Here is a 12,358-nt window from a genome sequence, read left to right on the forward strand (position 1 = left end):
TGCACTCTCCTTTATCCCAGTGCTTTCCTGAACATTGGCAGTAGCTGTTCTGTTCTCCGACAGCCTAACACTAGTTTATAACGTGATCCTAAAATGTGTGTTATGTTTTTACTGTTATTCTCAGTTCTAAGGACTATCATTGCTGCAGTTTCTCACTGCAAAGATACATGAGCAACGCACTGTGGGTAATGCAGGCAGTGCAACCACAGGGAGTGCATTCCAGAGCGTGGGGCTACTCCGGAGAAAGCTCGCTGGCGGGTATCACATTGTGCAATGTCATTTGGAGAGGGTGTGGTTATTCACATAAAGCATGTCCATTTATGTGAGCCATAGATCTGGTGTAAATATGTGCATCGACAATTAGGTGTGCCAATACCGGTTTACACTATAAGAATACTCACACATATAAGTGTTCTTATGGAATAGGGCCGGCTCACTGTCTATCTAAATACGGCATCTAAATGTCGGTGCCCTGTTGTAGGATTGCCTCTTAGGGGTCCTTTAACTAAGCTGTAATAATCTTTAGCGCATGCTTACTGCAATTTAAAAGGGTTTACTGCGGGAAACGCTCAGGCATCTTACGGTTAAGTTCCCAATGGGCACACACTACCCACATGCTAAAAAATATTTTTAATTTTTGCACAGAGAGGGCATGTCTGAGGGAAAGCAGTATGTGAGAGAATTTGGAAAAAGCAAATATCAAAGCTATATAATAGCCTGATGTAAAATGATAAAGGGTGGCTCAGAGTCCTACCCCCCTTAATCCAACATTTCCCTATCCCTTGCCTCCCCCCATTACTCCTTTCCCGCCTTGGCCCCAGGTGACCAGTATCAACCTTCCCCTCCCTCTCTTTACCCCCCAGGTGACCGATATCACCCCTTCTCCTCCCTACCCCTAAGTTATAGAGCAATGCATCTGCTCTTCCCTAGCCCCCCCCTCATGTCAGCACCTTATCTCCCCTTTTCTATCCCATCCATATCTAGCTTCTTAGCTGTTAGTTTAGTTTGGACAATCCATCACACCGATTTATAAACAGCTCTTCTTCCCTACCTCTTCAATGTCCAGAATTTTATCTGCCCTTCCTTACTCCCCTCCATCTCCAGCATCCCCCCCCCCTCCTTCTTTTCCCTCTCCTGGGCCATCTGCCACCTCTGCTGCTACCCTACCTCCACCTGGACAGGAAGATATAAAAGTAAATCAGTGCAGTGTGGGTCCTTTCAGTACAGAACCACACTCAAATGCTGCTCTGTCTCACCCACTCTGACGAAAACGTCATGTCGGGGGGAGGGGGGGTGAAGAACATGGAAGGCCTCATGCTGTGCTGACAGCAGCATTTAAGTAGTGATTTCCTGCTGCATGGGTACCACATCACCACTTCTAATTTCTGCTGCCGATACCTAGTCCGTCTACTGGTAGAGTTGGTCCCAAATGTGTTATCTTCTTGGAATCACAGGCATTTTTGCAAAGAATTCATAAAATATGAAGTAGAACATGCAAATATGAAGTAGAACAAGCAAATGAGCTTAACTGGAACTTCACACCCTAAATTTGTAAGTACTTGTGACCAAGTTAACTGCTAATATTTGAGTTTCACTCTCCTAGCTAAGTCCATCTTCACAACGTTCTGCAGGAACTTACCAAAGTCTTCAAAATCTTCAAGAGGTTTGGGGGTAAATCCAGGTTCTTGGAAGTAAAGAAAAGATGAAGAAGAAGAATAAATAAGCAACAATGAAGCCAACATTCAAAAAAATAAACTGGCCACCTAAATTTAAAGCGAGTAGAAACCACAAAAAGTGGAGGAATACTTGATCCCTACGTCAAAACAGTTCAGCAGAGAAAGGAGTAGGGTAAGCTGGCACTTTCAAAGAACCAGGGGAGACGTATATACAATAAAGAGTCTTTATTTAAGGAACATCAAGTGACTCGACACAGCCGCTGTGTTTCGGCGCCTGCTTCAGGAGTCTTGTGATGTTTCCAAGGCCTAAAAAAGATTTTGCTGAATGCTTCATTTAGACTGCTGCGGTAGCCTTTGGAAGTATTACTTTTGAGCTTTTGGATTGTGACTCTTGTTCTGAGTTCTCTCCTCAATAACATAACTAAGAAACAGCAGCTGTTATCTTTTTTAGACCTTGGAAGCATCACAAGACTCCTGAAGTGGGCGCATAGGTACCTAAATTTAAAGCCTGATTTTGCATAAGTAGGAATTGGGACGTTCAGGTCAGGATGTGTTTTTTTGTAAAATAGGTGTAAGGATGCCAGGAAATATATATGCTAAAATGCCAGCATATCTAGCACGAACATCATTTTAGTAAGAAAAAGGTTCAAAAGTTTCAAGTTTATTATACTTGATATACTGCATAGCACAAAACTATCTACACGGTTTATAGTAAAATCAAAATAAATAAAATACAGTTACAATTTTTTTCCATTAAATCTGGCAGGAAAGGGAAATATAATAAAACTAGTAAAAGAGACCCATTTCAGAGCAAATGAAATGGGCGCTAGCAAGGTTTTCGTCGCCAACACCCCCCCACCCCTGGCCAACCCCTTCGTTGTTCTGCCATTGCTCTGCCCCCAACATCATGACGTTTGACGCGGGGTGGGGCCCGGAGCGATTCCCCGCCTCCCTCCCTGCCAACCCCTTCGTCGTTCTGCCATTGCTCCGCCCTCGAGGGCGGAGCGATTTTGGTGGCTTTACCACCACGAACCTTCGAACCTTTTTGAAGGAAGTCAGGGCTTGGCTTCATTGACGTCAGTGTCCTCAGAACGTTGAGGGTGAGTTTTATTATAGTAGATAGTAATTCTGTCATCTCAGTGCTCTGCAGGCTAGGAGTCCCCACCTTTTTCATAAAAGTAGGTTTTAAGCTTGTTTTAAAGTTTTGAAATGGTTGTTCAAATCGTAGATATTGAAGTAGATTATTCCATAGTGTACGTCCCATAACACTGAATAGAGATGAAGGAATATCATCAAACTGAATTTGGTGAAATGATGGTTTTGGTTGGCAGAGCGTAATGTATGACTGGTTTTGTATGGAATAAGTAAACGAAATAAGAACAGAGGGACACCTGTATTTTGAATTCTGTGCACTGCAGTTAATATTTTGTATGAGATTCTTGCAGAAATTGGTAAACAGAGTGAAAAACAAATTAACACTGTTTTTTAATTATGAGGTGGGTTTAAGCATCACAGAGATGAACAAAATTGCTTGTTCAATCACTTGTACAAACCTTTTGTTAAGTATGTGTGTACTGCTGTTGGAAAATCTGAAAAACATGCAGACACTTCAGTTCATCCTCAACACACCCCTTTGAAAACTATGCGTGCTGCAGATTTACATGTGTAAACAGTGGCTTTCTAAAATAGCTACGTACATGTGTTGGGGACTTACAGGTATGAACGCTGCTATTTGTCTATGTGTATCTGGGCCTCTTTTTCATTTGGTGTCCTATCCAAACCAAACATGCCTGGAGGGACATGAAGAATCCAGCAAGGGTTTTGGATCCATGCATATGTGTAGACTGTGTTCTGGAAAGTAAGCTTCTTTGGTTTTAGGTACTGTGACGTGGATTGGCCACTGCTGGAAGCAGGATACTGGGCTAGATGGACCATTGGTCTGACCCAGTATAGCTATTCTTATGTTCTTGTAGTAAGTTGACTGAAAACCAGGTCTCTAAATAGGGGTTGTTAAATTGTCAAAAATATTACATGCTTTCATGTAAAATCTATTATACCTGAATGTAACTCACCCTTGGAAAAAGGTGTAAACTAAATGCTTAATAATTCTTAATAAAGAATTTTGAAGTACTTTCATATTTCTGGAGAAATAAATATGTAAACATTTTGAAAACACTTTCTGCCTGAAATTCAGTGCTATGCAACTGGCCAAGAACGGTTCCTGACCGGTTAAATAGTGTTTGGCCGACTAACTGCTAATCTTCAGCAGAAGATAGGTGGCCATCTCCGCTGGATATTCACAGTTAGTGACTAGCCTCTAGCTGGCTATGTCATGAATATTCAAACGCTTGCCAGCTAACCTTTGCAGCCAAATCAGGCTGTGTAAATAGCAGGCCTATCTTTGGCCACTATGAACTTAGCCAGCCAATGCTAAATATTTGCTTAGCCGGCTAAGTTTATAGCGGCCAAAAATAAACCAGATATTCAGTGCTGGTCAACGGAAACAGCCTGGCATTGAATATCCGGGCTCACCGCTGACCGTGGGAGATAGCCAAGCTGCCTCCCCCGGTCTGAATATCGGCCCCTTTAAGTCATTGGAAGAAAACCATGGATGTTGAGCCCTCTTCCATCTTGAAGCTTGCAGTATGCTTTTAGAAAGAGTTTTACTGAAGCCTTGCCCATTAGACAAAACACTCCAGTGGTGTAGCTAATTTAGGGTGGGCATGAAATTTCCTTGCTGTCACCTACAATATATGCCCCTTTCTTGCTCCCCCCCCCCCCCGGCATCCCCTTAAATTCAAAATAGAAATACCTGAGCTGGCAAGGATGCCCAAGTACCACCAGCTGAGACCTCCTCTAGTCAGACTTCTTCCAAGCTGGGCATCCAGCAGCAGTGTTCCTGAACCTCTGCTGATGTCAGCCTTTGTGCATGCATGAAACCTGAGCATGTGTTGGGGAGGGGCCAGGAGGGGGCTGGCGGAAGCAGTTTGGGGACACCAGTAGCCCAGCTTGTAAGAATTCTGACCAGGAGGAAGTCTTTAGTTGGCAGGGTTTGCAGAACCTCGCTGGCCACAGCAAGAGAGCTCCAGCCCATCTAGGCCCACCCGTGCCCACATCACTTCAACACTCATAGGCTATATCATACTTTGCAAACTGTGCCATCCATAGCAATGTAAAATTGTAAAAATTGCTACCTTGTAACTGGTCGTTTACAGGCTTATCATAATATTTGGGACCCATATGTGAAATGGTCTTCTTGCCCGGACTCTTCCCTGCTTGCCCTATAGTGGCAATTGGGATAGGGAGGTTGGATCGTAGGGGAGGAGGGGAGTTGGTTGGATTGGAGTTTTAGAGAATATTTGTCTAGCTTTCTGGCAAGGTGGTGTTTGTTGGAATATTCATCATTTTGCTTGTTGTTGATGTTGTACTTACACTGGTTACGTTTGGCTGTGATTTGCTGAATTCTCTAATAAAAGTAAATAATTAAAACAAAAAAAATTGCTACCTTGTGTTTCAACCTAAGTGGCCAGCTTTCTTACCTTATCCCTCAAGTTTAAGTCTTACATAGATTACAAAATTATTTGTTATCTGAAACTATCACAGAACACTTACCTTGCAGACCAAAGACTTGCACTTCACACAGAGTTAAGTAATCTGACCGTCCAGGGATTACAACAGTTACATACTGGCCTTCCATCCCTTTGCAGCTAAAGGACAATGTTTCGCCATATCCCATCCTAAAAACTATACCGCACCTAGGAAGAATGGTAAACTGCTTTTTAATACTGTCATGTGCACAGTGTTTTATATAAAACAAAGTAAATAAAAAATTGAAAGATGAACCATTCCAGGAAAACTGAACATCTGCTTTGGTTGGAAAAGCAGGGATTAGTAGACAAGCCTTCGGGATAAGGAAAGATACTCATCATTTTCCTCCAAAAACATATCCTTATGGAACAAAAATCTCTCTTAGATTGAGATGCCTCCACAATTATCAGTGTTATTCAAAATACTAAATCAAAGTACTTAAGCAAAGGCAAAAATAAATTTATACTTTAATACAAAAGTAAAAGTAAAATGACGAACACATTAAAAATTTACTTAAGTAAAAGTAAAAAAGTTACTGCCTGATATAATATTTTTTGAGTAAAAAGTAATCAATAGAAATAAAACAAAATAAAACATGGAAAAGAAAATAAGATGATACCTTTTTTATTGGACATAACTTAATACATTTCTTGATTAGCTTTCGAAGGTTGCCCTTCTTCGTCAGATCGGAAATAAGCAAATGTGCTAGCTGACAGTGTATATAAGTGAAAACATTCAAGCATTACTATGACAGTAAAATAGATACCATTGGAGATTCTACATGGAATGTTGCTACTATTGGAGATTCTACATGGAATGTTGCTATTCCTCTAGCAACATTCCATGTAGAAGGCTGCGCAGGCTTCTGTTTCTGTGAGTCTGACGTCCTGCACGTCAGACTCACAGAAGCAGAAGCCTGCGCGGCCACATTGGTGATCCGCAAGGGCCGACTTCTACATGGAATGTTGCTAGTGGAATAGCAACATTCCATGTAGAATCTATAGAAATCAAACAAAATAAAACATGGAAAAGAAAATAAGACGATACCTTTTTTATTGGACATAACTTAATACATTTCTTGATTAGCTTTCAAAGGTTGCCCTTCTTCCTCAGATCGGAAATAAGCAAATGTGCTAGCTGACAGTGTATATAAGTGAAAACATTCAAGCATTACTATGACAGTAAAATAGATACCATTGGAGATTCTACATGGAATGTTGCTACTATTGGAGATTCTATATGGAATGTTGCTATTCCACTAGCAACATTCCATGTAGAAGGCTGCGCAGGCTTCTGTTTCTGTGAGTCTGACGTCCTGCACGTACGTGCAGGACGTCAGACTCACAGAAGCAGAAGCCTGCGCGGCCACGTTGGTGATCTACAAGGGCCGACTTCTACATGGAATGATGCTAGTGGAATAGCAACATTCCATGTAGAATCTATAGAAATCAAACAAAATAAAACATGGAAAAGAAAATAAGATGATACCTTTTTTATTGGACATAACTTAATACATTTCTTGATTAGCTTTCGAAGGTTGCCCTTCTTCGTCAGATCGGAAATAAGCAAATGTTGGTAGATGACAGTATATATAAGTGAAACATCAAAGCAATCCAGTGACAGTCTAACAGGATAGGGGTGGATAAGTGAGAGACAGGAAGACAGAGATATGCATGGAGACAGGAGGGGGACAAAGCAGTACGATTTTCAAAGCAGTACATTTTTATAGTTTATAATGGGCTAGAAAACCCAGATCTTTGTTAAGTCCTGTCTGGTGGGTGTCAAAATATTTAATCATTCTGACTTCAAAGGTCTTACGTTCCTGTATTGTTTTAAAGTTCCCTTTTAAGATTCTTACCATGAAGTCACTGGTACAGTGTTCTGGTTTTGTAAAGTGCTGCCCCATAGGCGTGACATCTTTATTAGTACTGGCAGCTCAGAGAGTCAAAAATTACTAAGGGGTTCTTTTACTAAGGTGTGCCAAAAAATGGCCTGTGCTGGTATAGATGTGTGTATTGGACACGCACAGGTTCATTTTTCAGTGCACCTGCAAAAAAGGCCTTTTTTTTCCTTTTGGCCTAAAATGGATATGTGGCAAAATTAAAATTGGTGCGCGTCCATTTTGGGCCTGAGACCTTACCACCACCACCCATTGACTTAGCGGTAAGGTCTCACGCATTAACCAGGAGGTAATCGTCAGCGTGCATATAATGCCAAATACTGCCCGGTTAGTGTTGTGCGCCACAAAATTTTCCGGCACACGTAGCGAATGCGTGTAAAAAATGAAATTACTGCCCAGGCCACGCAGTAGCCGGGTGGTAGTTCAAAAATGACATGCATAGGACACGTGTATGTGCCTATGCGGCTTATCAAAAGGGCTCCTAGGATTGTTGGATTAATCATTTTGTGGCCCTGGTCTCAGGGGCCCTGATCCGCAAAGAGCTAGCTGGTGAGACCAGGGTTACAGACAGAAATAATTTGGTGGAAAGGGGATAGGATTTGATATACTATCTTTCTGTAGTTACAATCAAAGTGGTTTACATATTACGTATAGGTTAAATGATTGACCAGAGTAACAAGGCACTGCAGTGGGAATCAAACCCACTTCTCCTAAGTGTCAGGTCACTGCATTAACCATTAGGCTACTCTTCCTTCAGCTCCTTTGTCAACAGAGCAGCTGCAGCTCAGAGGGAGCCTAAATTCCAGGAGAGAAGTAAGGGAACCCTTTCTACTCAAACTGAGTCTCCATTTTGTTTTAGAGAGGTGTGGTAGCCGTGTTAGTCCACTTTTAAAGGTAATCAATAGAAATAAAACAAAATAAAACATGGAAAATAAAATAAGATTATACCTTTTTTATTGGACATAACTTAATACATTTCTTGATTAGCTTTCGAAGGTTGCCCTTCTTCGTCAAAGTAATGCTTTGATGTTTCTCTTATATATACTATCTGCTACCTCATTTGCTTATTTCCGATCTGACGAAGAAGGGCAACCTTCGAAAGCTAATCAAGAAATGTATTAAGTTATGTCCAATAAAAAAGGTACAATCTTATTTTCTTGTATTATTTACCTCTGCTTTTGATTCCTAACTCACTTGCCCTGTCCTTTATCCTCACCTCTTTTTCCCATACCCTTAATTGTTCTGTCTGTTTACCTGTCTTATCTAGATTTTAAGCTCTTTGAGCAGGGACTGTCTTTTGTGTATGGTGTACAGTGCCGCGTATGCCTTGTAGCGCTATAGAAATGATAAGTAGTAGTAGTATTTTGTTTTATTTCTATTGATTACATTTTGTTTAAAGTTTTCCCATAGGAAATAATGGGAAATATACATTTTAGCACATTTTTGTGGGGAAATAAATACCAATTTTCACCAAAAACACCAGGTTAAATTAGCACTACTATACCAACGTTTTAATGGTTTTATATTTCAATAGTAGTCATGCTTAAAAAGACGCCTCACCTTTTCCTTAAATAAAACTACTTACAATATCCCAAAATTCCCAAATAATCTCATAAACCAACTAATAAAAATCCCCCCTCACGGCCATAACTGACGGAAATCAAAAGCACGCATTTTTTAGTGTGCAGGACCTCGCACCCAAAACTCCACTACTGAGCCCCAAAATAATCCCATCCAAACTTCTAATGTACCTAACCCCCCCAAACCCTCGACTACCCCAAAAAATAATTGTAAAATTACTTTTAGAGACTGCGCTCCACAACATCAAAAAGTAGGGTTACCATATGTACGGATTTCTCCGGACATGTCCTCTTTTTGAGGACATGTCCGGGGCGTCTGGCGGGTTTTGCCCGCTTGCCTGTTTGTCCAGATTTCTGGGCGGGCGGGTGAGCGGCGCCATGGGTCTCCCCTCCCCTCCCCTCCTATCTGCCCTGGTGGTCTAGTGACCTCTTTCCTGCCTGGAGCACTGCCTGCCCTGGCCCTGCATCCTTCTCAGTCTCAGCTCGGGATTCAAAATGGCCGCCGAGAGTTGAAGCGGCCTCGCGAGACTTCAACTCTCGGTGGCCATTTTGAATCCCAAGCCGAGACCGAGAAGGATGCAAGGCAAGGCAGCGCTTTGGGCAGGAAAGAGGGGGCTCTTTCCTGCCCCAAAGAGGTCACTAGACCACCAGGGCAGTAGATAGTAAGTAAGGAGAGGGGAGGGGAATATGTGACAAGGGGGAGGGGAGGTGAAGGGGGCAGGGGAGGGGAATATGTGACAGGGGGCGGGGTGAGCTAGAAAGGGCGGGGCGAGGATCCGAAAGGGATGTGCTGTGGGCGGGGCAGGGGCGTGACATGTGTCCTCTTTTTCAGAGGACAAAATATGGTAATTCTATCAAAAAGAGCCCATAAAAGTTTTTAAAAAATTGAAACTAACCCCATAGAACTTATTACCTAGGTCCCCAGACCTGCAACCGACCCTTCAAAATTTCAGACCCCCTCCGGAAAGACCCCCAGCACCAGCGACAAAAGAACACGAAATTCATGGAACTCGGGCTGGGCATCTCAAACATTGAGGTCCTGGCTTCACTTTGGGCCTATTTCTTGGCTCCGGCAGTAATTTCCTATAGCGTCTGCCCACAGAAGCTCAATTCTCGGACCAGGAAGACATGGAGAAGGCAGCAAACAGCCCAGCTTCTGTCCCTGAAACAGCTGGACCACCAGGAAAGGACTCTCACTGGCCACCAATGATCCTGCTGGACCCCAGGACACACCTGGCAGGTACTTTTTATTTAAATTAAAACTTTTAAATTTAAAACTAAGAAAAAAAAATCTTTAAAAAATAACAACCTTTAGGGGGTTACATCATAATAGGCTCTCATTGAGCCTGTTCTCCAACCTCCATCTCTAGCAGTAAGGAAGAGTAAAAGAACTTTTGTAACAATCTATCATCATTGCAGAGTCACTGTGTCTATCTTCTGGATACCAAGGAGCTTGTAAGTGTTTACCAGCTAATTACATCCTGATAACAGGTAACATCTGCTTACCTATAACATCAAATGTAAAGAACTGTGTATGCCATGCCCTCACCTATCCAGTGAGTGGACTTGAACAACAAAGAAAATAAGGAGATTCTTTATATGATTTGTGTATAACTGGAGGAGAGGAGAAAAGCTAATGTACATAGTTGGCCATCTGCTTGAAATGGTTCAAGCTGTACCTTCATCAACTGAAGGACAGAAAAGGTTCTGGTTTCAGCAAAAGAATGGTGTGGTCTCCATTATTGTATGAAGTATGAAGCCTGTAGAGCTTGCTTGGCCTCCCAGGGAAATCCAGGTCCCACCCTGGTCCCAACCAACAAATAACAGTATATACCCCTTGTCCACCTATCCCAGGGATAGACTAGACAGCTGCCTAGACCACCTTAAGCAGGGGGTTATAAAACCAGATTAAAAAAAAAATTATTTACACTCAAGTACTACTGTGAAGTATGAAACACACCACCTACCTGGGATTAGTCGTTCCACCATTTTCTTTGGAGTTCCCAACTCTGATCTCTGCGTCATTGATGCGGTCCTTGCAGCAATCACCTCTGTTTGTCACAGCGACAGAGAATACTTTTGCTGGTGCTTGTAGATCTACCATCCACCATGGTTCGAAGTCGTTTTGTGTATGTGTGCATTCCCCCACCAGGTAATTGCTGGCTAGAGATCCATCAACAGCTTTTCTAGATTGCGCACGGTAACTGTAATAGCTAGACTGGAAAGTCACACCTTGGAGAGCCAAATTTGGAACTAGGAGAAAAAAAGAGGAACATTTTGTAAGACATTATAACTGTCTGTACGATGTTACTATTACCATTTTCTGCTACATGAATAGTACCTACAACCCAAAAGTGTTCTTTATTCACATTTACTATATCTCACAAATCCAACAAGCAGTGCTAGGCGGTGTACAGACTACTACTACTACTATTAGACATTTCTATAGCGCTACTAGACTTACGCAGCGCTGTACAAATTAACATGAAAAGACAGTCCCTGCTCATCAGAGCTTACAATCTAAATTGGACAGACGAACAGACAGCTAGGGGTGGGGAAATTGCAGTGGTAGGGGTGATAAGTGAGGGTGTTGAGTAAGAGAGTCATGGTTAGGAGTCGAAAGCAGTAGCAAAGAGGTGGGCTTTAAGCCTAGACTTGACGACAGCCAGAGACTGAGCCTGACGTACTGGCTCAGGGAGTCTATTCCAGGCATAGGGAGCAGACTAAGACATATAGTGGAAAAGAAATACAACAAATCATTGATAGGAGAGAAATACAAAAACAAAAAAAAAGTGGAAAAAACTGGGAAGAGCAAAGGGAAAAGAGGAGGGAGGGAATGAAGAAAGGGAGAACATGAGTGTAATCCCCTATTATAATGGTGATTACTGAAGAAGATAAGAGAACTCTCCAGAGTCACTGAGGGGGAAGTTCTGAGGTTGTGGGTGGTACAGGATCCAGCCCAAGGGGGTGGGTTCCTGGGAAAGTTGCAGAGGGAAATGTTTCTGGTTGTTGATTAAGGGATAGAGTTTGGCGTTTATAAAGGTTCTTGATTGTCTGAGCACATGTTCTTTGGTTGCCTCTACCCCTGCCAGGACCCGTGAGGAGAGGTGTGTGGAAAGGCCAAATAACCCAAGGCTGAAGAAAAGGGGGAGTTATTGTCAGCCAAAGGCAGTAACTGAGTGAGTGGAGTGCTCTGGGTGGGTGTCAGGGGAACCCCAGCCCAGGAGCAAAGTACGAGAAGGAGCCTATTTGAAACTGGAGGGTGTAGCTCGGGGAAGTGCATCTCTGGAAGAAAGAACAGACAGGGAGGTCTGATCCTATGAGGTGTTTTGCTTGTGACAACCAGTGCTGCAAGCACAGCCTTTGATTATTTTCACCCAAAAGGATGGGTGATGGACAGGAAAAGCTATAATTATGTACATATGGAGAAACTACTGAATCTATGACATATATACCAGGGTTGAAGCTACTTTTTGTCTCTGTTGAGATAAGACTGATCAGTTGGATATAAAAATGTCTTACTGAAAGTGAAAAAACTGTTTGCCAGAACTGTAAGAAGTTGATTTAACTACACATTGCAAAGGTTCAGTAATGTTAGTTTGGCATAAAAAGCC

General features: G+C 42.3%; 1 protein-coding gene across 1 annotated transcript in view; it reads right to left on the reverse strand.

Moving 5' to 3' along the window:
* Positions 1-12,358, reverse strand: part of LOC115467264 — a 145,507-nt gene that overhangs the window by 33,285 nt on the left and 99,864 nt on the right. The window contains 3 exon segments of the mRNA XM_030199080.1: positions 1,640-1,684; positions 5,289-5,431; positions 10,712-10,997. Coding sequence (XP_030054940.1) covers positions 1,640-1,684; positions 5,289-5,431; positions 10,712-10,997 — 474 coding nt within the window.

The sequence above is a fragment of the Microcaecilia unicolor genome, chromosome 3 (assembly GCF_901765095.1).
Source record: "Microcaecilia unicolor chromosome 3, aMicUni1.1, whole genome shotgun sequence".
Taxonomy (NCBI): domain Eukaryota; kingdom Metazoa; phylum Chordata; class Amphibia; order Gymnophiona; family Siphonopidae; genus Microcaecilia; species Microcaecilia unicolor.